The 26,556-nt window shown below is 51.1% G+C and overlaps 2 protein-coding genes across 5 annotated transcripts in view; both read left to right on the forward strand.

The window, feature by feature from the left end:
* CHST15 (carbohydrate sulfotransferase 15) overlaps positions 1 to 15,456 on the forward strand; it is a 153,930-nt gene extending 138,474 nt beyond the window's left edge. Inside the window, exon 8 of the mRNA XM_078077014.1 lies at positions 11,061 to 15,456. Within this exon, the coding sequence (XP_077933140.1) occupies positions 11,061 to 11,158 (98 nt within the window). The 3' untranslated portion in view covers positions 11,159 to 15,456. The remainder of the gene's footprint in view (positions 1 to 11,060) is intronic.
* Positions 15,457 to 22,568: 7,112 nt separating this feature from the next.
* CPXM2 (carboxypeptidase X, M14 family member 2) overlaps positions 22,569 to 26,556 on the forward strand; it is a 139,472-nt gene continuing 135,484 nt past the window's right edge. The window contains exon 1 of one of the 4 annotated variants that reach the window (XM_078077015.1): positions 22,569 to 22,946. In XM_078077015.1, the coding sequence (XP_077933141.1) occupies positions 22,640 to 22,946 (307 nt within the window). In that variant the 5' untranslated portion in view covers positions 22,569 to 22,639. The remainder of the gene's footprint in view (positions 22,947 to 26,556) is intronic. The other 3 variants (XM_036067146.2, XR_013449577.1, XM_036067145.2) reach the window with 3 other exon arrangements.

Below are 26,556 nucleotides of genomic sequence, written 5' to 3' on the forward strand. Positions count from 1 at the left end.
AGTTAATGAGATTAGACCCGTGCACGCACCTGCGCATGCAAACACATGCACAAGCAGATGCACACGCGTGTGCGCACGTGCGCGCGTGCACACACACACACACAGAGGAAAGTTTAACAGAGAGAGCATAAGGCAATCTGAGAAAAATGGCCAGCTGCAGTGGATAGAAACTCCGGTGGGACTGTGGGAAGGAGCAGTCCCTGTCATACCTAGTTGGTGTACGGGGTGTTGGGGGGATGTTGAACTTTGTAGCTTGGTGGCTTGGCTGTCTCAGGTTCACAGACCCGGACTGAGAAGCCCAGAATAATTCAGAGCCTTGTGCAGTTTATGGCTTGTCAGTGCAGAGTGGCTTCTGTAGCCCAGGACCCCGCCCTCACCCCATGGGTCCTTCCTCTTCTCCCTTTACCCAGACACCCCTGTCACACAAATCATGGCGTTTTGCCCCAACCCCTGGGATGCAATTCCAGCTCAATAGTGGCCAACACATTGCTCCCAGGGCTGGAAATGAGTGGTGGCCGAGATGGTCTCCCTCCTGCAGGAATTTGAATTTGCACCCACCTTCAAGCCTGAGAGCGGAACAAGTCTTATGACAAGTGTCTTGAAATCCATAAGCTTCCAGAGCTGGAGGTTGGCTCCCCAGAGGGCATGGAAAGGGGCTCTGGTCTGGGCACTAGAGAGGACTCTGGTTGCAGTAGCAGAAACCTGCTCAACCCCAGAAGGGGGCTTTGTTGGAAGATTCCAGAAGTCTTCAGGGGAACTCCAGGGCTGGGGCTGCACACCGGCTTCCAGAGCAACCGGAACTAGAACTGGAATATCTAGAGGACACTTTCTCAGTCTCCTGTAGTCTGCTTAGCTTTCAAAGTAACACGGACCAAATGCTGACTCTGGACAGATTCTGAATTACAGTGACAGTAAGTCAAGACACAGTCCCTGTCCTCAGGGAGCAGCAAGGAAAGTTGATGTTACACAAGGCAACAAGCTAATAAAAAATGACCAGCGTGCTAAGTGCCAGGAAGGAAGCAAGCAGCTGGCCAAGATGGAGAACAGTAGGTGGGGCTTATTGTGGAGGCGGGGGAGGAGGTCTCTCTGGAGGATAAAGTGCAAAGATATGAGGAAGAAACAGGTGCACAAAGGGCAGGGCAAAGAACATTCAGGCAGAGAATCAGTGAGTGCAAAGGCCTGGAGGCAAGAAAGACCCCACATTTTGGAGAAAATACAAGAAGCTGGTTGGAGGGAGGGATGGGGAAGGAGCCAGGGAGGCTGTTGGCGGGAACAGGTCCAGTCTCAAATGCCTGAGAAAGGAGTTAGCCCTTGATTCTTAATGTGATGCGGGTCCTTGAAAGGGTTTAAAGCAGGGGGATGACTCGATCCAATTCTTGTAAACTGATCCCATGCAGAGCAAACTGGGGGGATCAAGAGTGGGCATCCGGACTGGTGAGGAGGCCATTGAGCAAACTCAGGCTGGAGACAGTGGTGGCCAGGAGTGGGGGAGTTTAGAGAATAAGAGGAGGAAAGGGACTCAGGGTTCATTTTGGAAGTTGAATGGACAGCCATGGCGTGCTGATGGCAGTTGTGCTGGGGGTGTGGAAATCAAGCTGAGTACCAGGTTTAAGTCACCATCTGGGAATAGGATGGTGTCATTTACTGAGAGGAGAAAACAAGTTTGGGGGAGCCAATCAAGAATTCACTTTGGATGTCCATCTGGGATGTTGACGCAATGTCTAAGTGGAGACGTCCAGGAGGCTGTGGACATACCGACCTGGAGTTTGGAGAGCCGCTGGGGCCTGGGGACTACCTGGGATCCATCTGCATGTGTGGTGTTTAAACCCACAGGAAAGAAGGAGAGCTCCCGGAGAGAGGAGCAGGAGAACTAGAAGAACAAGGGTTCACCTTCCCCAAGAGCCCAGCCAGGTGTCCCAGGGGAGGCCCTGGCCCAGGACTCTGACGTTAGAGTAAGACCCTAGTGCGATGCAGCTGAGAGAGGAGGGACTGTCTGAGGTCTTGGCAAAGGATGAGGAGTCAGAGCCCGCCTGGTCAGGGGGGCGGGAGGACAGCCACGGAAGTCAGGCATTCAGGATCCAAGATGGGGGAGTATTTGGGAAGCAAGCCGCAGTCCACAGTGTCCAACGCTGCTGAGATTGAGGAAGAAGAGGACAAGTCATGCTTGGCCTCAGGGAGTCCATGGCCGACCTTGGCAAGAGCTGTGTTGATCTTCAGTTTGACCATACTCACTTTCCCGGCTTTTCAGTCCACAGAGTGGCTTAGAATCCCTCTGAGCTTACACGCTCCATCCACAGGATGAGCCACCAGCCAACACGACTGCCCCTCCCTTGGGTGGAACCCAGGTCCCCAAGGGAGGGAGTTTGCGGTGGTCACCCCGGGGCCAGCAGGTGCAGCCGGGGCCGAGGGCAGCTCCCAGCCTCCGGAGTGCAGGAAGCTGCTGCTTTCTGGGCTGGACCAATGACTGGAAGGAGGCCCACTGCATGCGGTTAGACCACTGGTCCCCAGCATCTTCCAGAGCAGAGCATCAGAGCCTTGTCTCCATGGCCCTGGAGCTGCTGGTCACCATGGAAACAGAGGCTTTGTTCACCACTTCCCCTTCTCTCTCCCTCCTCCTCCCCCAGTTTTCCCCTTCTTTCCTGTCCTTACAGACACTCGCGTCTCCCCTCTCCTTTTCCTTCCTCGATTTTTATTCCTCATTTTCTAATTCACTTGCCCTGCTTTTCTCACTTATTATTCTATTATGTGTAGCTTTGTTAGCCGCCTTTAATTCCTTCTGTGGGCTCAAGGTGGTGAATACATAGCTGTGTTCATTTGGACGTGTGTGCATCCCCATCTACACGCATAAGCACGTTCGTGATGTGAGAATCCTGGTGCTCTCTGACCACGCCAGTGCTAGCCCAACAATTATTAAAAAGAGAATAAAGAGCGGGGAAGGTGCATTCTAGCCTTGCCATTCACCCGATGCTACTTGGAGTACAGGATTTTCTTTTAGATTCTTCTGAGATCCGCACTTAGATAAGACAGCTTCTTTGGCATATCCGTGAACAAGTTAAAACAGCCAGGGTTTGATTGCTCCTATCTGAACAAGCATAGCTATCAGTCATGCTCAGCTACAAACACCCACAGAGCATCCTTTAGTTTATGTACACACACAACCAATCCAGGTTCTTCCAAGAATGCAGCTTCCAAAGTCTATCCATATTAATCAAATCAAGGCTGAGAGCCCAACAGCCAGGGGAGAATTGTGCAGATCGAGAGCTCCCACCTCCCCAGAGCAGAGCCTGGAGCCTTCTCCGTCACTAGGTGGTCCCCCAGCATAGCAGGAGTTCGGACGGGGGAGCTCCCCCAGCGGGCTAGCCCCGTCGGCTGTGGGGCGCCCTACCCAGGGAGGTGAGGGACCAGCTCTGGTCCTTCCTTCAAGACCTACAGAGCCAGTTGGCAAATGAAACAGCAACAAAACATTTGAACCTGTGAGCTGGCTTCAGAGAGACAAAAATAACTCGATGGTCAACTGGATTGGGAATGTTTGTATCTTTTTTTTTTTTTTTAAATGGTAAGTCATGAGAGTCAAATGGCAAGAGCGGATTGTTTGCAAGGGTCCAGCACAAAATGAGTTCATTGCCCTTCACCCCTGGCTGGATGGGGGGTAGGTGTGTTTGAGGTCATGCTCCTGAGCCCGGGAAGGTCTCCCTCAAGGGGTGAGCCCCAAGGCAAGTGCCCCAGAGGTTGCTAAAAATGAAAACAAACTACCCGTGGCCATCAGCCTCCTCTCTCTTTCCCCCTTGAGGACGGTCTCTGGAGGGCCAGTCTGCAGATGGGGGCTGTGGCCTGGGCTTTGGAGCAGGGTCCCAGAGTCCAGCCTTAGCTGCCCCTCACATGATCTGGGGAAATGGGCTTGTTTCCTCAACCGTGTGGTGGACATGAGAAGCCCCCCTGGCCCCCCCGGCAGGGCTGCTGTGGGGCACAGGTGTGGATGCGGGCCCAGCAGCTGGCTCACAGAGGGTGGGCAACAAGGGTGCCCAGGGGCGCCCTGGAATGCCTTGGCCTTCACAGTGACCTGGCAGGTGCCTCATGTGACCTCTGGGCTCACTCCGCACGCTTCTGGCCACCTCTCTGTTTCAGCAGCGCTGACTCTCCCGGTTCCTAAAGGCTCTACGCTTCTCTTTTCTGGGCTCTTGGAACTACCCCTGCCCTGGGCCTCACTGCCGGGGTAGCTGGTACTCAGCTGCAGTCCTCAGCTCTGTCACTGTCCCCTCCCCTCCGAGAAGTACCTGGTTGCTCAAAGACCCGGAGCGGAGCCCCACCAGGGAGAGGGGCTGCTGTGCCCCTGAGGGTCCCAGCTCTGCCCTACGTCGCAGTTTTCTGCTCACTTGTCCCCTGGCCCGTGAGGCTTTGAGGCCAGGGGTCCCTACACTTAGCACGGGGCCTGGAACTTAATAGACACTCAATAAATGTTTGCTGAATGACTTAGTGATATATCAAGAGAAACATAATTCAGGTTCGTTCTGGGCTGAATTGTGTCCCCACAAAAAAGACATATTGAAGCCCTAACCTCCAGTATCTTTGAACGTGGCCTTATTTGGAAATAGGGTCTTCGTAGATTTAATCCCGTTAAGGTGAGGTCATTAGGGCCGGCCTTAGCTCAGGGCTGCTTCTGTTCTTATAGGAAGCGGGAGATCCGGACAGAGACCCGGACACACAGGGAGAATGCCATGTGAAAGCAGAAAGGGACAGCCAGAGGGAAGGTGGCTGCATAGGACTGGCGGCAGACACTGGAGCGATGGGGCCGCACGTGGGGCCGCAGAAGCTGGTAGAGGCCAAAGGGATCCCCTGCTCGAGCCTCTGGAGGGAGCAGCTCTGCTGACACCTTGAGTTTGGACTTCTGGCCCCCGGGACGCCGAGAGGACAGTTTCATGTTCTTTGAAACCACCCGGCTGGTGGTACTTCGCTACAGCGTCCACGGTGAGTCAGAGATGAGGGGTGGTTGGCCAAGGAGCTGTTGCCACCTCTATCTTCTACCCATCACAGTCTGGCTTCAGGCTTGATTCATGCTGAGATGGCATCGGAAGGCCTCTACCGGGGGAGGGCACATGGTCTTGGTCACTCCCTTGAAGAAGGACCCACACCCAAGGCCATGGAGGCATAGAGGGGGCAGGAGTAAAAGAGCCCAGCCAGGTGTCCCAGGGGAGGCCCTGACCCAGGGCTCTGACCTTAGAGCAAGACCCTAGTGCAATGCAGCTGAGGAGAGGGCTGCATCAGGAATGAGGCAGGCGTGCAGGGCCCAGGGGCGCAGGTTGGCCCATACGGTGGGGCTGGGCTCAGGGGGCGCGTGGCTATCAGAGGCTCACCCCGGCATGCCAGGCCTGGCTGCAGAGTGGGCCCGTGGTGGTCCTGCCTACCGACCTCTGCACGGCTATCCTGCGTGGGACTGCCCCTGGACATTGAGGAAGCTCCGAATCCTCCCCTCCATTGTTCAAGAATATGACAGGAGAGAAGCATGTATATAGTTATCCACTCATCCCTCGCCTTCTTGGCTTATTTTAAATGAAATCAGAATGACTTGTTGAAAGCTGTTCCTGAGGGAGCTTTTACTGGCTTTCCATTTGAGTCATGCTTTAGACTTTGAGCAGTGACTACCAACCTCTGCACGTGGGGATGTGTCAACAGAGATGCGGCGATATGCAATGGAAAGAGAAATATTCCGGGGTCATCGACTAGCCCACCAAGCAAACATCACTGGATACAAGCAGCCCTGGACAAAGGCATCTAGAACTAAATGATGGGCCGGGGAAGGTTAACAAATGGCAGGCACACAGGCTGTGATTTGCTACATGTGACTGTGCAGAACATAAATTATATAGCTGCTTTCTGGGCAGGGCACCAGTTAATTACTTTATTCAACCCAGATTCGTACTTTGGCAAAAGAGGTTCTTAGAAAACAGTTAAGCCTGGTGTGGACTGCAGTCTGAATTTACAGAGGCAGAATTTGGGAGGTGGAGGGACCTTGCCAGGGGCAAGTCATACCCGCAGGCCCAAAAGACCTGTCACAGGTGGGACATGGGTCAGTGGGACATTCCCTGGAAGCCTTTCCTGGACGTGGAATCTCAAAATAGTTGAAATGCAAGTGTCTTGTGATGTAGGCAATGCATGGATCCTGCTCTCTGGTGAGGGCTTCTTTTTTAAAAAAATATTTATTTATTTATTTATTTATTTATGGGGGCGCAGAGGGAGAGAGAGAAGCAGACTCCCTGCTGAGCAGGGAGCCCGATGCGGGGCTCGATCCGAGGACCCTGGGATCATGACCTGAGCCGAAGGCAGATGCTTAACGACTGAGACACCCAGGCGCCCCGTGTTCACTGTTTTAAATCCTTTTTTTTTAAACAAAATTAAGGTTGTGTACTCTGTACACTGTAACGAGGGAGATGAGTCATTTATACGTTTGTCCAAGCCCCTTAGAATGTACGGTACCAGGGGTGAACCCGAAGGTGAACTACAGACTGCGGGTGAGAATGACGCGTCGGTGTTAGCGGAGATTCATCGACTGTAAGGAGCGTGTGGCTCTGCTGGGGTGGTGACAGTGGGGAAGGCTGTGTGCGTGTGGAGGGGCGGGGGGTATATGGGATTCTCTGTGCCTTGCTCTAAATCCTACCGTGAGCCTGAAACTGCTCTTAAAGAACCAAAGTCTTTCATTGAAAGAAAGTTAAGGCATAATGTAAGGATGGTGACATTTACACATAGGAAAGTAAGTGTGCAGTGTGCTGAGTTTCAACGAATGTATAACCCGCACCCAAATCAGGATATGGAACACTGCCATCACGGCGGGAAGTTCCTGGGCACCTCGCTGCAGTCAGTAACTTCACAGCTGTTTCAACTGTCAACTTTGAGCACGTGGAGAGATTTGGCCAACTCCAGATGCTCTGGAAGACTCTCCTTGGTCGCCTGGCCCCTGTGGGGCTGTCCCTAGCACCTTAGGAAGACGGGCCAGGTGGCCCTTGAGACTTCCTCAGAGAGGGCTTCCCCGCCCAGCGTTTCCTCAAAGAGGACTCCCCTTCTCTCTGCCACAGCTCCCTGCCCCCCTCAACCCCCTGCCTCCCTGTTCCCTGTCTCCCTGCCTCCCTCCTCCATTCCTTGCCCCTCCCTGCCTTCCTCTCTCATTTCCTCTCTTTCTTCTTTGTTTCCTTTTAAAGTATCCAAAGCTGTATGTTTTGTTGATGCTTTGGTTTATTTCCTAACACCTCCCTCTCTCTGGAATATAAGCTCCCCGGGGGGCCGTGGTGAGGTCTCTCGTGCACATCCACGCACCCCAGGCCCTTGGGGTCGAGTCCCTCTCTTGACACCCAGCAGACATTCACAGACTGTTTCAGAATGCACGAATGAACCTAGGGGAGGGGATCTGTGATTCTAAGATGGGAACAGTGGAAGAAACATTTAAAAATTACTCTCCGGATAGGCCAATGCTGTCAGGGACTCTTCACTGGTTCCTAAGAGAAAAAGTACCCAGGGACTGCTCTGTGTCCCCTGCCGTGATCCTCTGCGGAGTGGCAGCAGGGAACCTGGGTAGTGACACTGTCCTCCCCTGCTGCATGGGGGTGGTGAGGACACCATGGGTGCCCTGCTCAGCTCACCCCAGCAACGCTGCCTGCTCTGCACATTGTACGTTCCAAGTAGATGCATTTTCACGATAACATCGTATAAAGCACAGACATTTGAGAAAAAAGATCTGGCTTGAAGAATAGTCTCTCCTAATTACAGAAAGCTGTGTGGTTTGAAAGGGAAAGAGTTTTCCATTAGGAGGCCTCTAAAAATAGTCACTGTGGTTTGAACCACCTTCTTCAGTTTCAGCCCGAATGTTAATTACATTAGCAAATCATTTTGGCAGCTGGAACAGGTATCCCCACCATCCACGGCAGCCTCTCGTAAACACTCCATGCTGATGGGAGCCCTCTGGAAACGCAGCTCTTTAGAACACACACACGTGCACACGCACACACCTGCACACACACACTCACACACTCAGCAGCCCCTTCTGGCGCTTCTCACAGGTGTCTCTCAGCATGAAGTTCATTGTGCTGAACTCTTAGGGGCAGAGACTCATAAATCCTCGAGGTGAGCTCCAGATGTGTAGCAGACATCCATCAAGCAGCGGGTGGGTAGTTGGAAATTTCCGGGGTAGAAGAAGACGGGGGCTGGTCATGGGAGGAGGAAGCAGTGCAGGCATCCTCCCTAAGCTTTCCCCCGGCACCGTGTAGGGCTTGCTTTCCATCATTCCGGCCCATGGTGGCTCGCGACCCTGCTTCTCTCTCCCCTTCTAGAAAATGCATGGGAACAACGTGAATCCCGAGGAAACATGAGAGGTTTCCTGCACAGACTTCTTATCTTTGGAAGGTCCCCAGGTCTTATGGAGCCAAGTTTGGGAAAATTCAGCACCCATGGGGAAAAATGTACTATTTATTATTATTATTTTGGTTTGGCATTCCATGGCAGGGAATTTGCAGTGTGAGTTTTATGAAGCGTTATGGCTTCTGGATTTAATTTAAACTTTATTCGGATATTGTGCACACATGGCCGGAGGCTCAGAGACAGCTGAGTAGGGCTGACATGATTGATAGCAGGGATATTTGGGGAGCGGCAGTCCAGCAGACCCCTCAAGATCTCGTGGCTGTCTGAAGATGGGCCACATCTACTGGAGTGGGGAGGCTCCCATGGGCAGGAGGAGAAGCCAGCCTTGGGTTAGCATCAGCCTGACCTTTGTGAGGGGTTTCCCATTTGTGAGCATCTTTGATTCCATCTCTTTTCTGAGCTTGGTCAGCATTCGTATCCCATTTTATAGATGAGGAGGCTGAGGCTCGATAAGGTGAAATGATGAGGTTAGCCCGTGGTCTGCCCGTGCCTCCCTTTCTCACACATTTCTAAGGAGACTTCTGGAATGAAGTTCAGAGACAAGGGAATCCGGAATGCGAGCAGGTGGAGGAGCGCAGGGGAGGCTTCCTGCAGCGGGGTGTGGGCAAGCAGGAGTGTGAGGGAGCCATGGGGACGCTGTGACTTCGTTTCCTACCCGGCCATCACTGGGCGGTGGGGCGGGGGGGTGCAGAAAGTGTGGGGAGGTGAGGCTTGGCCTGTGCATGCAGACCAGGGGTCTGGACATCATCTTCCAGATAGCAGGGAAGCACCAAAGGGTTTGACTTGTGCACTGACAGAGGCAGAGAAGGCAGACTTTCAGGGCGAGGAGCCTCAGAGCAGGACGCAGGATGGAGTGGGGTGGGTTTGCGGGGGGGCAGTGACATGAGAGAAGTCACTGGCGAGAGGGTCTATGACTCTGCTGACTGGATGACCTGACACGGGGTACACAGAGCCAGAGAAGGGGGTGGCCGAGTGGGAAGAAGGAGGAGCCGGGAACGTGATGGGCAAGGCAAGCGTGAAGCGGGTTGGGCCCCGGGGCCACAAGGAGGTCTGGCGCCCCATGTGGTGAGTCAAGCCACTTCTGGGTCATTGGCATCCTCTGTCCTGGACTGAAAGCTTCAGGGGTGCAGTCATGGTGCATCAGAAGGTCAGGGAGCCCCCAAGGTCACCTGCCAACCCCCCTGGTTTGCAGATGGGGTGACCAAGGCTCTGAAAGATTAAGGCAGAGAGAGTGGTGTCCCTAGAACCAGTGACTCGGGTCCAGTGCCCTCTCTTTAGACTGCTGTCTCTGGGACCATGGCTTCAGCATCCAGGTCACACCTTCCGGAAATCAGGCTGCTGTGTCCCTCATCATTTTGTCCTGTTCCCTCTTTGCCTCCGTTGGAAGGACGAGTCACTGCGCGTGCCCATTAGAAGTGGCCTCGCTGAGGGCAGCACGGGGCATTTGAATGCAAGCACCTCAGAAAAGAGCTGCAAAGCCCTGCTCTGTCCTGGTCTTAGGGTCACTTCCCTGCATGGCTGCCACCTGCGTGGCCCTGAGCACTGTCACTGGACGCGCTCTCAGGGACTCTGGCTTCCCAGGGCCAGCCGGGCGGTGTCTCCACGAGGAAGGAGGAGCGGGGCAGTGGTTGGTGCCCCAGTGGGCGGGCGAGGTAGGGGAATGGGGGGGGGTGACAGAACAGGAAGCAAGCATGGGACAGGTGGTGGCGGAGGGGACAGTGCTGGTGGGGGCGAGTGGGGGAGCCCGATGTGTGAATGCGGAAGAGACACTCAGTTTGGCCAGAGAAGGGCTTCACGAATAACGAGGTAGGGGTGAATTTGGAAACAGAGGTTAAGGGCAGAGTCAGGGAGAGCCTGTGCCAGCCTGTTCCAACCTTGACCCCGCACCAGAAATTGTGCTCAGTGTGGCCCCGCCGCAGGGAAGAAGACATACGAAGTTAACAGTGGGGGTGGTGATAATATAATTGAATCCTTCCCAGGCTCTGTTTTCAGCACTTCACACACACTAACTCATTTACCACGTCCCACCAGTCTGTGAGGTGGGGACTGTTATTGTCCCCATTTTCCAGAAGGGGACACTGAGGCACAGAGCGCTGAGGGACCTGCTCCAGGACACAGCTGGTGAGTGAGCCAGCATCTGAACTCAGGCATTGCCCCAGGGCCCACTGTCTTAGCCACTGAACCCGCCTGTCTCTTAGCTCCTCAAGCCTCAGAGTGATCGGGAGAGAATGAGCGACCAAGCGTGGCAGGTGCCATGAAGTAAACGAACAGGACGCAGAGCCAGGAAATGAGGGGAGAAGGGTGAATCCTAGAAACAGAATTGTCCAGAAGGGGCTCTCTGAGGAAGGGACATTTAACCTGAGCCCTGAATGGGGCGCCTGGCTGCCTCAGTCGGCAGAACACGCGACTCCTGATCTTGGGGTTGTGAGTTCCAGCCCCACGTTGGGTGTAGAGATTACTTTAAAAAAAAACAACCAACCAAACAAAAAACTGAGTCTTAAAGGATGGAAGGGGTAGTATTTGTTTCGAAAGTATTATTTGGAGGGATTTAACTAAGACCGGGGAAGGCTTCGTTTGAAAAAGAAAATACTGCATATTGGCTTTAATTGTTGTTTTGCTGTTTTTCTTCACCTCATCAGCCTTTTTTTTCTCCACAGAGGGAGCTAAGCACCCGACTAGCTGGAGCGGGGTAAACGCACGAAGCTCGACAGGGCGGGCGCAGGTCCTGACCAGGCGGACCCACATCAGAGGCTGAGAACGTCCCAGAAGGTCTCCTATTTTTGTCAGGCTGTAGCTTTGCCTGGCAAACCGTGTTTAATTTGGACCTTTGGGGTGTTTAAAAAATTAATTGGTTTGGCTCCAGCTTTCTTCCTTTGAGAACAAGATCTGTTGTAAAATTTAAGTGGCTGTGCCAACTGGGGAATGTTCTCTGCACCTTGCGAGGAACCTCCTGTCCCCGGCAGGGGGCGCACCCCCTGGGAGAAGGAGAGACTGTGCCCTGGGCTCGGGGGAGGAGTGGGGTCTCCCTCCTCACGTCGTGCACCCTTCCCTGGGGTGGGGGCAGGGGACCCGAGGGCTGGGCAATGATACTGGTGGTGGGATGGGATAGGATAGGAGGGTGTTCCAGATCTTCCGGCTGCGGCAGAAGGCCTGGAGGGGCCCCGTGGACGCAGTTGATGTGGACTCTTTGGAAGTTTCAATGCACGACCGTTCGTTGAGCACATACTGTTAGCCAGCCGCTGGGATAGACCCTGGAGGGGACACACAGAAAAATCAGGCTCTGGACCCTGCCCTCAAGTTCTTTTCGTGCAGCCATCCAGCCAGCATTTATTGAGCACCTTCTGCATGCAGGAGAGATGCCAACTGCTTTCCAATGTTTTCTCCCTTGGAGGAGATCACTGAGTAGTAAGGAAATCAGGGCTGTGCCCACACACAATGTCCTGAGGGCTGTGGGGACCACATGCAGGACGCCATGGGAGCCCGGTGGGGTGGGGAGGGAGGGTCGCAGGGAGAGAGGACCTCCCCCCACTGCAAGGGGGAGGGCTTCCCCAGGAGTGGGACCTCAGAGTGTGAGCAGGAGTTTGCCAGGAAAGGAAGGGCCAGGGAGCAGCCAGGTAGTGGAACAGTGTGCACAAGAGGGGGGTGATGAAGAGAGAATGATGGGCATGATGTGGAGGTCTCCTTCCTCCATTAAGCAGTGAGCCTCCACGAGCATGAGCCTCGCTCCAATAGGGCAAGAAGACAAGTAACAGCCACATACCATGTGGCCAGCTTTATGCTGAGCAACCATGTACATTATATTACTAGCGTCTCACCACCGTTCTCTGCTAGGTCAGCATGGGAGTCTCCCACTTCACAGATGCACAGACTGAGGCAAGGATGGTGCAGTCCGTCCCTGCCCCGGGGCTGACAGCTAGTGAAAGGTTGGGTCAGGATGAGAGGTCCTACACCCACGTTGGTCTGACTTGGGGGGGGTGACCTGCCTCTGCTCTGGGCTGCACTGCCCCAGATGGACCACTGCTGGTTGGGAAATTACATTTACAGGCTCTTTATATATTAAAATATACAATGTAAACACTTCAATATCTAACACGCCTCACTCCCACCTCCGGGATGAAGAATGGAAACAAGAACAAGCATACTTTCTGTTTTATCCATTGGACTGTGGAAGCTTGGGTTTAAAAAAAGATTTAAGGATTTGATCCAGGTTGGTCCAGTGGCTGCCAATCTGTTTGATACACAGAGCGTCGGATTTTCAGCCTTGAAAGCTAACCTTCTTAGAAATAGAAATGGATTCTTTTTTTTTTTTTTTTAAGATTTTATTTATTTGACAGAGACACAGTGAGAGAGGGAACACAAGCAGGGGGAGTGGGTGAAGGAGAAGCAGGCTTCCCACTTAGTGGGGAGCCCGATGTGGGGCTCGATCCCAGGACCCTGGGATCATGACCTGAGCCGAAGGCAGACGCTTAACGACTGAGACACCCAGGCGCCCCTAGAAATGGATTCTTAGTATAAACTTCATAACTGGATGTGACAATTTAGCTTCCTTAGCATGGGGTGGGGGGGAAGAAGAGGGGGTGAAAGGAAAGGGAGTGTTTGCTGCTCCCAAGAGCTCCCCACCTTTTATGCCTGAGCCCCTCCGAAGCTGCGTTTCAGCGCATGATTTATGACTCGAAGGGAGTCGGCAGCAAAGCCCAGGTGTGAAGGAAAGATGCCAACACTTCTAAAAAAATGTGTTTCCTGATTGTGCCCCTAAGGGTAGATGTAATTAAGCTGAATTTTAAAAACCACTATGCCTCTGCTTTTGGTTTATGCTCAGTGTTACGATCTTAATCAGGTAATTGTAGCTTGAGGGCAGGATCTATTTTTCTCACTGTATGGGGGTATTTATATAATTTAGTCCCCGGATGGCAAAAGGGCGTATTACAAATGATTTTCATATACTGCATTTGCTTACCTGTGCCGACAGCCGTTACTCCTTAGAAGTAATGAGAAAGGTAAGGAAGAATAAAAAGGTCACTCCACATTTCCAAGTAATTAATTTGGGCTGACTCTAGAAGGTAGTGCCATAAAACTGATTGGTTTATTTAATTCAGTGGAAAAGGAAAAAAAAATCCGTCTTCTCTTTTCCAATGGCAACATAGAAATTGTTTCTGTGGTGTGCATCCTGAGTTAATGTACTATCCTCTTTTGATACAAGCATTTTAGCAGGAAAAAACTGCTTCTCAGCTAAATTTCTCTTTTCCATTGGGTTCGTCATTTTCTCTTAAACAAATAATGGGCATTCAAGCTTGGTGGCTGTGTGTGCATTTAGAATGCATCAGGGCATATGAGTCTAGTCTGCCTGTCAGATTGATGTCACCTGTCTCCGTGCCCTGCTCAGTGCTTGAGGGTTCCTGTGACCCCCACCTTGTCACCAACACTTGACATGACTCAGCTTTCTCATTTCTGTCCAGCTGATGGTTGCCAGTGGATACCTCCTCATTTAGATTTGAATTTCCCTGATTACTAAGGACTATGCATCTCTTTATATATCATTAGCCTTTTGAGTTTTCTGTCGGTAGCCTGTTCATATTCTTTGCTGTTTTGCTATTAGGGCTTTTCCTTTTTTCCTTCCTTATGTATCATGGATACGATTTTTGGGTCCGATTGAGACGTTGCTGGGTCACCTCCCAATGAAGTTTGTCCCATCTCTAGGTCCCAAAGATATTTCCATTATCTTTATGGTCTCACTTTTCACATTTAGTTCATTCATCCATTTGGTGTTCACCTTTGTGAGCGGTGTTAGACCAGGATCCACACTTAGTTTTCTGCCACAGAGAGCGGGATCTCCCAAGGCCGTATGGTGAGGATTCCACCTGGATTCATAAAAATGTTCTCATGTTGCGCATCGTTCTCGATGTACTACACAGAACTCTGTAGCTAAGCTCTCCCTTTTGCTACATGAGTCTGTGGCTTGTTTTGTGCTCATACCATGAATTCTATTCCTTTTTTCTCTTTTCCTTTTTTTGGACTGTGGCTTTGTAAGGTGTCCTAATATCTAGTCAGGTAAATGTAGGCTATTTTAGCTATTTTAGGACTCCTTTCTTCCATATATATCTTAAAATAAGCTTATTGAATTTCTCAAAAAAATCCAAATGGATTTTTTCTTGCATATAACTTATAATTATTTTATTTCTAGATTAATTTGTGTGTGTGGTGCTGTGTGTGTGTGTGGGGGGGGAGAATTGAATCTTTATAGATGCTAAGTAGGCCATGAAAGAGTATGGAGTATCTTGCCATTTGCTCAGGACATTTTCCATGTAGTTTATTAAATTTCAAGACTGCTTCCTTGCAGAGCTCCTGTATTTTTGGTTAGACAAATTCCAAAATAATTCCAGCTTTAATTAGCTAATATTGTGAATTTATCTTATCTTGTATTATATTTTCTGGTTTGTTATTATTGGTGTAGAGAAATGTTACTGATTTTAAAAAAATTTATCTTTTATTATTCTATCTTGCAAAACTATGTTTTATTTTGTCTGATGATTCTAATGGTCTTTCCTGGAGAAATGATAAGATTATCAATCTCTAATAATAAAGATTTTTTTCTCTTTCCTTCTTAAATGTACACACTTTCTGTCCTTTTCTTTCCCTGTAGCATTGCCCTACAGCTTCTAGAACCATAGGAAGTAATTACAATGATGGTGGACATCTGGCCTTGAATCCAGTCTTAAAGAGAATGCATCTAACTTGACTCCATTACTTATCATGTTTGCTGTGGATTTTTGGTATATAGCCTTTATCAAGATAAGAAACTTCCCTTTTATTTGTAGTTTGCTAAGGGTTTCTTCCCTAAATGGGTGTTGAATTTTAAGAAATGCTTTTCTGATTCAGATACTTCATTGACAATTCATTGATTCATATAATCATATAATTTTTGTCTTTTAGTCTGTTGATGTGATGAATTACATAGATTTTTTTTTTTTCTGTTGAACTATCCTTGTGTTCCTAAAACAAGACTGTCTTCCTTGTACCATATATAAAAATAAACTATTGGATTCAATTAGCTAATATTTGACTTAAGGATTTTTTGTTCATTATGTTCATAATGAAATGAGCCCATTATAGTCTTATGTTGCCATTCTCTGATTTTAGAATCAAGATTACATTAGCCACATAAAACGATTTAAGCAGCTTTCACTTTTTCTGTTTCCCAGAATAAAACTTTCGTAAGATGGGAATTTGGGCTTTTTAAAAAATTTGGCAAATTCATTTGTAAACCCACTGGAACTACTTTATAAAGACTAGTTGACTCCCATTTTAACTTTGGGTTCTCTCTTGTTTGGGTTTTCTCTTGTGTCAACTTTGGCATTTTTTATTTTTTCTAGGAATTTATTAAATTTTTTAACTTGCTAAATTCACATTACTTTCTTATTATATTTTTAGTCTCTATGCTATCAAGCTCGGTGATGTGGGGAGATGAGGGGATGTTCTCCTACAGAAACTGCAGTGAGACTCCTGGTTTGGGGTTTGGTTGCCTGAGAACGGGCTACAGGTATAGGTTGACTTTTCCATCCCTAGGGCCTCCCCGAGTTTGTGGACCAACTGCATTTGGCATTGGTGTTTTAGACAGCCCTGCACCCTGACAGGGGGGAGAGACAGGGGAAGGCCTGAGCTTCAGGCTTTCTAAACCCTTTCTTCTGATTCTGGGCCAGAGTGTGGCAGCCGCATGAACATGGTAATGGTGGGCTGGGGGACAGGGCAGTTTCTTCCTAGGCTTAGCTTCTTGGCCTTTTGCATTGAGCTTCTCTTCATGCAAATGAAAAGATTGCTCTCCTTCTCTTCATGCATTAAGTGACCACAGGAGCAGCTCCAGAATTTCTGAATTTGAGGAACCTAGATCTTAAGCGATCCCATTGGAAGGAAGGGCTAGAGATTTGCTGGGTGAAAGCCACCCCCACTAGAGCCCCTCATGACCAGCACCTGGGGTCTGTGCTACACCCTTACTCCACACTCGGCTGAGTGCTTCTTGGACCATGTGGTGGGCCAGAATTTCCTTGGCCCTGAGATTGTGAAGGGCATACTGGAGGCAGAGATTTTGCAGCTGGACAGTTGGAGCTTAAATTCCCGATTCAATCACTTGTTAAGGGGGTGACTATCAGCAAATGATTGAACTATTTCTAGTTCCCTCTGCTGCAGGATGGAGGAGAGTCATTCTCCCTTCACGAGGCCTGGGGAGGATTGTGTCAGTCAGGGACCCAGCAGGAACAGAGGCACACACAGATGAAGTGGCTTGAAGGAAGCCTGGATGCACGGGCGGGATTGAGGAGACAAAAATGGGATACTGAGGCACCAGAGACTAGTGACATCAGGCTTAAGCCTGCAGGAAGTCATTACTGCTGTGAATATTAATAAAGGGAGTCCTCCCTAAAATGGAGGACCGGGGGAGCACTCACGCCCCACCACTTGTCTTCAACTGCAAATCCAAAAGGAAGAGACAGACCTTGCCAGGTGGGTACTACTTTGTTACCCAGCAGGAGGAAGAAAGTTTTTCCTTCTCCTGTGGCAACAGCCCAACCAATGAGAGATGGCCACAAATCAGCCAATGAAAAGCCACCATAATTCAAAACCCCAATGGACATTTTGTTTATAACAGCTCTCCCGGGGCGCCTGGGTGGCTCAGTTGGTTAAGCGTCTGCCTCAGGCTCAGGTCATGATCCCAGGGTCCTGGGATCAAGCCCCGCATCGGGCTCCCTGCTCAGCGGGGAGCCTGCTTCTCCCTCTTCCCCTGCTTGCTCTCTCTCTCTCTCTTTCAAATAAATAAATAAAATCTTAAAAAAAAAAAACAAAAACAGCTCTCCCAACATCCCCCTTTCCTCTATAAAAGAGTGTTCCTCTCCTTTGTTCTCTGGACTTGCCTGTGCTTTTGCCATAGCTGATTCCAGGTTGCAACTCTCTGCTATTCCTGAATAAACCTACCTTTGGTTGGTGACATAACTGTCAGTTTTATTTTTTAAGGTTAACACCACCCACTAGCCTGCAAAAACTGGAGCTGAGGAGGGGGGCTTCAAGGCAGCAAAAAAGATGCAGCCACCCCAGGACCCCTGGGGCCAAAGTAGGGAGGGATGGGGAAGGGTTGTAGGAAAAGGGACGAAGTACCCAGATCTCTCTCTCTCCTCTCTCCTGCCGGCACTTCCATTGATCATAGCCCATCAGAAACCAGAGGGCAGGGATACTCAGCCCATGAGGGTCAACCTCCAGGATGCTGAGGGCTGAGAGGGATGGAGATTGGACCGGGTGCAAACAGACAAAAACCAGCATAAAACTTAGATGCGGTCATATCTGCTAGTTGTCTTGCACATAGTAGGTGACCAGGAAATGCTGGCTCTCTGGGGCTGGTGAGCAGCGCCTGGCTATTCTGAGTCCGGTGTCTCCCCAGGTGTCCGTGGGGTTGGTTTCTTAACAGTTTCACAACAGCATTTTATGTTTACAAATGGAATCTCTCAAGCCAAAGCCAATTTCCCCAGGTTGAAATGAAAATGAAATCACAGTAGCAGAGGCACTAGTGAAGAAGGGATCTGGGTTGCAGGGGGACCCATGAACTAAGAATAAGGCTTTATCAGAAGATGCCGAATCTACAGAGCCTAGGAGTAAGAACAAACATGTTGAAAATTAAATATGAAATGGGTAATTATGTAGTAATGAGACTGAGGACATTACAAAGGACACTGTCATTTAAACCACCACATCCCAACACAGTAATGAACGGGAAAAACCCTCCAGCTTCGGAATTATAATCATAGTTGCCATAACAACTTAGTGTCTCTCTCTGTGAGCATCTATCTCAAGACTATATTTTTAGCAACGACTGTGCCTGAGCATGTATTTTTCTTTATATAGCAGCTAATTTTTCAAATTACTGATCTTAAAAAAAAAACAAACCCACAATTCCATCTTCATTCTCTCTGAGTGTAAAAGTCTCCGGGATAATTAGGGAAATGAGCAGGTGTGAAAGTCCGTTATGAAAAATGCTATAAAAGTATTGATGTCTTGACAACATTTGTTTCAACAGAATGTTCTTTGGACCTGTACACTCTATTGTTCCTTGTCCAGCAGCTTAACATAAATCTTTGCTGTGCAGCTCTCATAAATATTTGAACAATTGTTAGCTCTGTAAGGTGTTTGAGGATTATTTGACAAGTACAGATTTATATTTTGTAACAGAAATTGGCTTAATGGAATCCTGAGTCTCAGGAACGAATGAATGAGTAAATAAACACAGGCTTAACTTGCTTAATAGAAATGCCCATAACAGATTCCCAACTGAAGCAAACAATGGGTTGACTTTAAAGGACACCATTTTAAAAAGTCAGAAAAACCAGGAGGGATCCTGAGCTGCCATTTTGGTTTCTAAGTTTGTCCCCAGCTGGTACGCCCAGCTGGAAGGTTTGGTTTTATAGCATGGCAAACGTCCAGTAAAAGTTAACACTTTACCAAGCTCCACTTACACTCTCGGGAAATGCCAAGAGCCCTTTGTTAGGATTCCAGACTTGAGCTAAATAAACAAATTATTAGACTGAGAACAAAAAGATCTCAGAAAGCAGCACTCTTTGACGATGCCACAAAAACCCTTAGCCAAGATTAGACATGCAACAAGAATTTATTGAGAAGTTTCTGTCTTTCTTGTACTCTCTTATTTCTGTGGAGGATGTAAAATTAGCAGGTTGGAATAATTGCTGGTTTATAAAGAGCTTATAAACACCGTGTGAGGGGAAATGAAGAGTATGCCTTATTGTTTGGGGCCATGGGTGAACCAGGAGAGCCAAGTGTGGGTGAGCAGGTGAACCTGAATCCTATGTGGAGGGATTACGTGGGATTGGTAAGCACTCCGTTCTTCAGTAGGACAGCAACATTATAAAATGGGTGTCTTAGGGAGAAAGCCCGGTAGCTTCTCCTGTGGGGCGTACAGCAAGTCATAGAGGCCAAGGCAAGGAGGACTGCTGAGCGCGTGTTCCAACAATCTGGCTCGGGGCTCTGAACAATGGGAACATTGTTCCCATTGCCGGAGGGAACGGAGGAAGAGGTGAATTCAAGAAAATGTGCCGCAAGAAGCGCTAGGACTTCCTGAGGTGTCAGATGCAGTAGAAGGTAAAGCATAAATGGGACAAAGTCTTGATCTGGGGGGCTGAAGGATGAGCAGAGCCTCCGGGGCAGATGATGGCTGGGTTGAGAAGCAGGATGAGGCTTGGGAATGAAGAGCATGAGTAAGCTTGGCCATCCTGTCTGTCTAAACTTCATGAACGCTGGCTGTGCCCAGCCCATTTCCAGGCGAGCAGCCCCAGAGGGAGGGAATCGGAGGGAGACAAGGCAGCTCCAGGAGCCTTGCAGGAGGCTGCTAATGTGTTGGGAGAATTGGCATCGATGCAATCAATTCTTGTTCTCTTTGTTCTGCTTGCTTTAATTATGTGTCTCTCGGTGGAAAACAAACAAGCAAGCCATACGAGGGAGAGCTGTGATTAGTGGGATTTGTTTCCTGATTTTAGGGATGTGTTGAGACTCACGTTTGAGTGGGGGCATTCTCTGAACGTTTTCCAGACACTGCAGGGTAGGTGTATGTTATTTTATTTGCCTAAGAGGTGCCAGGAAAGTAAAATGTTTTTAGGGCTTATGCGTTTGGGGTTACCAAGATTCATATTGCCTGACTTTAATTATTGGATAAACGTTAGTCTTGGCTGTAGTTTGCTCTGTGTCCTTGGGAGAGTCTGGGCTTCAGTTTTCTCCTCTGTAAAATGGGAGAGAGAAGGTCAGGCTCAAGTTTTAACTGTATCAGAATGATTTGAGGAGCTTCCTGGACATGCCCGTGCTCAATCCCTCCTCTCAAAAGATTCTGGAAGTCCGGGGTGGGGCCCGGGCACCTGCATGTTTAGCAGGCTCTGGGGGCTCCGACGGAGGTGGTGCTCGGTGCCACCCTGTCTGGATGGGCTCTTGGCCCCTTCTGGCCAGGATTCTAGGCGATCCTCTTGCTTGTGCTTCCTATAGCTCACTGCAACTCCTGAGTGCACCACTTGCACAAGCTTTGGAACTGCAGCCCTGTTTTGTTGTCGGGAGGGCCCGGCTTCAGAAAAAAGCAAGGTTGAGCCCTGGGGATACATCATGGGCGAGGGTGGGCCAGGATCCGCAGGGGGTCATGAACAGGGCCCAGAGGAGGCCTACGTGGAGAGTGGAGGGAGGGGAAGGGGACCCTTCTCCTCCGTCACTCTGGAGACCTCTGCTGGCTCTGGATTCCAGGATATTCGGCAGGTGTGGGGGCTGTTGATAGGCCCAAGGCTTCCTGGCCCTTGGAGACAGGGCAGGGCCCTGCCTCGGCCTGTAGCCTCCTGTTCTCACTCTGGCCATTCTCTTTGGTCTGCGGCCTGGGACCCCAGAAGACCTGCGCTAACGGATGGCCCGGTTGGCGGCCTGCTGGAGGACAATGAGAGAAAACGAGGTGGCAAATGGAGAGGCCGGTGGTAAAGGATGGCAGCTGGCCCGACCCAAGCCCTGCCCACTGTGTGGGCTCAAAAGTGAGACTCCAGGGAAATGGGGAGGCTGTGCCCAGATGCCCAGACTCAGCTCAGTGGTCTCCTGGGATATCAGGGCCCAAAGGACTGGGAAGGGGATAGCCTGATCTAGGGTCGAGGCTCAGTCCGTCCCTGGGGTAGGCAGAATGGCCCCCAAAGACCCCCCCTAGCCGAATGCTAGGGACCTGTGAATGGGTTACATGGCAAAATGGATTGTACAGATGGGACTGAAGTTACTTGAAGAGAGGGGGTTATCCTGGATGATCTGGGTGGGCCCATCTAATCACAGGAGCCCTTCCTCCAACCAGAAGGAAGGAGGAAAGATGTGGCAGAAGGGGAGGTCAGAGAGATTTGAAGCCATGGCAGAGGTGGGGGGCACTCAGCATGCCAGTGCTGGCTGAGGTGTTCGGCCCACATACAAGGACCAGGGAGAAGCTACTAGAACTCATGGAAAGCAGGAGAAGGAATGCAGGCAGTCAGGGGGATTCAAGAGCGGGGTGCCGACAACCAGCAAGTACTCGGGACCTGGGTGCTCCCACCTGGAGGAACTGAACTGGGCCAGCACCCGTGGGAGCCTGGAAGCAGGTTCTGCCCCAGAGGCTCCACTGGGGAATGCAGCCCGCTGATTTTAGCCCAGTGACACGGCTCACACTTCTAACCCGCAGAACTGCAAGCAGTTGTTTTAAACCACTAAATTTGCTGGAGTTTGTTACAACAGCAAGAGGAAACCAAAGCAGGCTTCCTTTCCGCGATCCCAGCCTGAAGGACCAAAACATAGTTGTCCAAGGACAGAAGGTACTTTTTCAAAAGTGACTGAGCTCCCTGCCTGCCCAACTAGAAAACGCTCCCGCAGGAGCCTGCTCTTTGCATGAACCGAACGACCTCCGTGACTCCAAGTACGGCAGCCCTAGGGTAGCTCCGCTTTGTCTCTCTTGTCCAACAGAGTCCCCGTCTCAGGAGCTGGGGCCCTCCAGGGTCACCAGGGCCCCCGCCCTCACGGAAACTTTACTTCTTGGAGCCCTGGGGCCCTGGGGTCTCAGGAATCCCTTCTTCACAGTTCCTGAAATAGGATCATGGTCAAGTTGAGCGAAAGGTTTGTATGGTCAGTGGAGAACCGTGTCTGGTGTGGAGCCGGGGACGGAGCAGCGATCAGCAGGCAGGGGGCTAGGCTTCGGCCCCTAACTGGCTTTAGGACATTGGGCAAATCCTCTCTCACGGCGGGCCGCGCTCCTCCAACCTGTGAACCCGCTCGAGCTTCCTCCGGGATGGAAACTCAAAGCTTTGGGACTCTGGGGAAGCCGGCGCCCAGCAGGACAGCTCACCGGCCGGCGTCGGGGCAGCGGGACGGGACAAGGCTTGGAGACGGCTGATGGGATGGAGAGGGCTCCAACACCTGCCTGCGGGGCCGGCCTCCGCGGGGTCCGGGCCGAGAAGGAGGGCGGACGGAAGGGCGGGGCCGGCCCCCTGCGCCCGCCCCGCGCCTCGGCGCGCCCCTGCCCGCCCCCCGGCCCGGCCCAGCCCAGGCCGGCCCAGCCCCGCGGGCCGGTCACACGCGCCGCCGGCCGGCCGCCTCCCGCGCCCCGTGCGCCGCGCTGCCGTCCCGGCGCCCCTGCTCCGCGCCGCCGCCCGCGCCCGCGGCCCGCCCGGCGCTCCCGGGGCCCGTGACCCTGCCCGGGGCGCGGGGCCGAGCGGGCATGGCCCGCCGGGGGGCCGCCGCGCTGGCACTGGCCCTCGCGCTGCTGGCGGTGCTCCTGGCCGGGGTGGGCGCCCAGGGCGCAGCCCTCCAGGCCCCGGACTACTACGTGCAGGAGACCTGGAGCCGGGAGCCCTACTACGCGCGCCGGGAGCCCGAGCCCGAGCCCTTCTCGCCGCCGCTGCCCGCGGGGACCGGGGACGGGGAGCGGGAGCCGCGCCCGCCGGAGCCCAGGCCGCCCAAGAAGGCGACCAAGCCCAAGAAAGCGCCCAAGAGGGACAAGCTGGCTCCGGAGACGCGTCCACCAGGTAAGTAACTTTGTGCGCGGGGCGGCCCGAGGGGGCGCCCGTGGCCGCGCGCCTCTCCCAGCGGCTGGCTGGTCCGAGGGGACAGCTGGCTTCCAGGCCTGTGTGTCGGCGACGCCAGGGCCCGCGAACCCACCCGTCGCGCCCCCCACCCCACCCCACCCCCGCCGCCTCCCTGGGGACTGCGTCGCGCATCCCTCTGGCCGCTCGGAACTTCCCGGACAGACACCGGTCGGCGTTTCCCCCGCAGGTGGAGGCGGAGTAGGGAAGCTGCCTGCGGAGCTGGTGGCCCGGGTCTGAAATGGGCTGGGCAGAGGCTCTTTCCGCCCGACACCCCTAGTCTTCCTACACTTCTTGGGAGTGAATTCACGATCTGGCCACGTGAAGGGCTGGCAGGCTTTGGCACGACGGCCTTCTGGGGGGAAACTCAGCAGTGGGCCTTTACCCAGCCAGCGCCCCTCCCAGCTCCCTCCCTCCCGCCTTCTGGGGGTCCCTGGAATCGTCTGCCCAGGTGGGGCAGGATGGCAGAGCCTCTGCTGGGGAGGCTCCTGTCTCCGTGGAGAGGGGGCGGGCTGCGGACGGAGGGAAAGCCCTGCATTCCTTCTCCTGCTTTCCATGAGTTCTAGTAGCTTCTCCCTGGTCCTTGTATGTGGGCCGGACACCTCAGCCAGCACTGGCATGCTGAGTGCCCCCCACCTCCGCCTGGCAGCCTGCAGTGTGCCCGCCTTCCATCCGTACACCCTTCTCCCCTCCGTGCGTCTCTGCCAGCCCTGTCTTGGCAAATGACTTCCATTCGGTTTCACTCCTTGTGAAGGGGAGACTTTTCTCTTAATTGTTCCAAATGTTCTTTGCTCAAATTGCAGAGGGTCCTAGTATTTCAGGACTGGGGAGTGAGCAGGATTGTAGCCAAATTCTCTGGCCCTGTAATGGCCTTCCTTGAAAGGAGATACATGCTGGTGGCACCATTACACCGCTCCTGGCATGGAAGGATTTGCTTTTGTTTGGTTCAACTCTTCAGAAAGTCCGCAGGAGGCAGCGGGAGAGGCGAGGAGGTGGGGGACACAGATCTCTTGAATGTGTGGACCCATCTCAGCAGCCGCTCTGCACATGGGTGGAGGTGGGGGCGCGTCCTGCCATGCTCCAGCTTGTGAGCGACTCTGCCAATGGGCAGGCAGTTCTGTGAGTTGTGTGACCCCCAACAGAACCATCCAGAATTTCCAGTATCTTCTGGGGAATTATGGAAACTAAGATGTGTAAAACCACAGCGGTTTAATAGCAGGAGTATGAAGAGACAGTCATGTTTGGAGAACATCTGCTGGGACTCTGTTAGGAGCTTCATGTATAACTGTCTCGTCTAATTCTTCCAGTGGCTCTGAGGGGTGGGTGTTCTTTTTATTTTACAGATGAGGGACCGTAGGCGCTGACAGTTTAAGTAACTTAGTGTCACTTGCTGGCTTAGGAGATTTGAAAGCCCTTCTGTGCTTATTTTTAACTCAAGGCCTTTCTTGTTTGGTAGTTTGAATCAGATTTGCATGTGTTTTTGGTTTTTGGTATCTGCTGTGTGATTAGCGCAGTGCTGGGCATGGTGGGTGGGAGACATGTATGTGGGGTTCTGGTACTTGCTGGGGGGAGTGCAGGGGGAGTGTGGAAGAAGCCCCAGACTGAGTCTGAAGACCATACTTCATACCCAGGTCTGGGAGCTCAGCACTCAGCGTCCTGGGACTTGGTGTCTTCATCTGCAAAGGACTTCTCTTTACTTGGTCAGGTGCTTTATTTTATTTTATTATTTTTTAATTTTTTAAAATGTTTTAAGGTAGTTACTATTTATTTATTTACTTATTTTTAATTAACATATAAGGTATTATTTGTTTCAGGGGTACAGGTCTGTGACTCATGAGTCTTACACAATTCACAGCACTCACCATAGCACATACCCTCAGCTTTTCCACAAAAGCTTCCGGTGTGTCAGCTGATGGTTGTGCTAGTCCATCTGTGAGCTGCTCATTCGTTCCGCAGGTGGTTACCAAGAACCTGTTCAACGCCAGGTGCTGGGTGAGGTCCTGGGAGTAGAGAGCGCAGGTCATCCCCTGCCCCTGTAGACAGCACAGAAGTTGGGGGGCTTTGAAAAAGGGATCACAGTTGTGCTGAGGGCTGGATCGCTAATCCCCAAACTGGAAAAAGGTTCTTGGAAATTCCAGAGACTCAGCTTCGAGGCCTCCTGGGATAGCTGCCTCCCCAGGCCTGCCACTCTTTCTAATGATCTGTGTGGGTTTTTAAGAGCCCACCACCTAGGACAAGCAAAGTGGGACATTTATCCCAACTCAAAACTCCTGTCCTCTTTTTTCCCCATGTTTTTGGGTGTTTGGCCAGTGGAACCCTCCACCCTGGACTCTTTTTTTTTTTTTAAATTTTATTTTATTATGTTAATCACCATACATTACATCATTAGTTTTTGATGTAGTGTTCCATGATTCATTGTTTGCATATAACACCCAGTACTCCATTCAATACGTGCCCTCCTTAATACCCATCACTGTGCTAACCCATCCCTCCACCCCTCTCCCCTCTAGAACCCTCAGTTTGTTCCTCAGAGTCCATAGTCTCTCATGATTTGTCTCCCCCTCCAATTCCCCCCCCTTCATTTTTCCCTTCCTACTGTCTTCTTCTTTTTTTTTTTTTTAACATATAATGTATTATTTGTTTCAAAGGTACAGGTCTGTGATTCAACAGTCTTACACAATTCACAGCGTTCACCATAGCACATACCCTCCCCAATGTCTATTACCCAGCCACCCCATCCCTCCCACCACCCACCACTCCAGCAACCTCAGTTTGTTTCCTGAGATTAAGAATTCCTCATTATCAGTGAGGTCATATGATACATGTCATTCTCTGATTGACTTATTTCACTTAGCATTATACCCTCTGGTTCCATCCACGTTGTTGCAAATGGCAAGATTTCATTTTTTTGATGGCTGCATAATATAACATTGTATATATATACCACATCTTCTTTATCCATTCATCTGTTGATGGACGTCTTTGCTCTTTCCATAGTTTGGCTATTATGGACATTGCTGCTATAAACATTGGGGTGCACGTACCCCTTCGGATCACTACATTTGTATCTTTGGGGTAAATACCCAGTAGTGCAATTGCTGGGTCGTACGGTAGCTCTATTTTCAACTTTCTGAGGAACCTCCATACTGTTTTCCAGAGTGGTTGCACCAGCTTGCATTCCCACCGACAGTGTAGGAAGGTTCCCTTTTCTCTGCATCCTCGCCAACATCTGTTGTTTCCTGACTTGTTAATTTTAGCCATTCTGACTGGTGTGAGGTGATATCTCATTGAGGTTTTGATTTGGATTTCTCTGATGGCTGAGCGATGTTGTGCACTTTTTCATGTGTCTGTTGGCCATTTGGATGTCTTCTTTGGAAAAATGTCTGTTCATGTCTTCTGCCCATTTCTTTTTTTTTTAAAAAAAAGATTTTATTTATTTATTTGAGAGTGAGAGAATGAGAGAGAGGGCACATGAGAGGGGGGAGGGTCAGAGGGAGAAGCAGACTCCCTGCCGAGCAGGGAGGCCGATGCGGGACGATGCGGGACTCGATCC

The sequence above is a fragment of the Halichoerus grypus genome, chromosome 7, assembly GCF_964656455.1.
Source record: "Halichoerus grypus chromosome 7, mHalGry1.hap1.1, whole genome shotgun sequence".
Lineage (NCBI taxonomy): Eukaryota > Metazoa > Chordata > Mammalia > Carnivora > Phocidae > Halichoerus > Halichoerus grypus.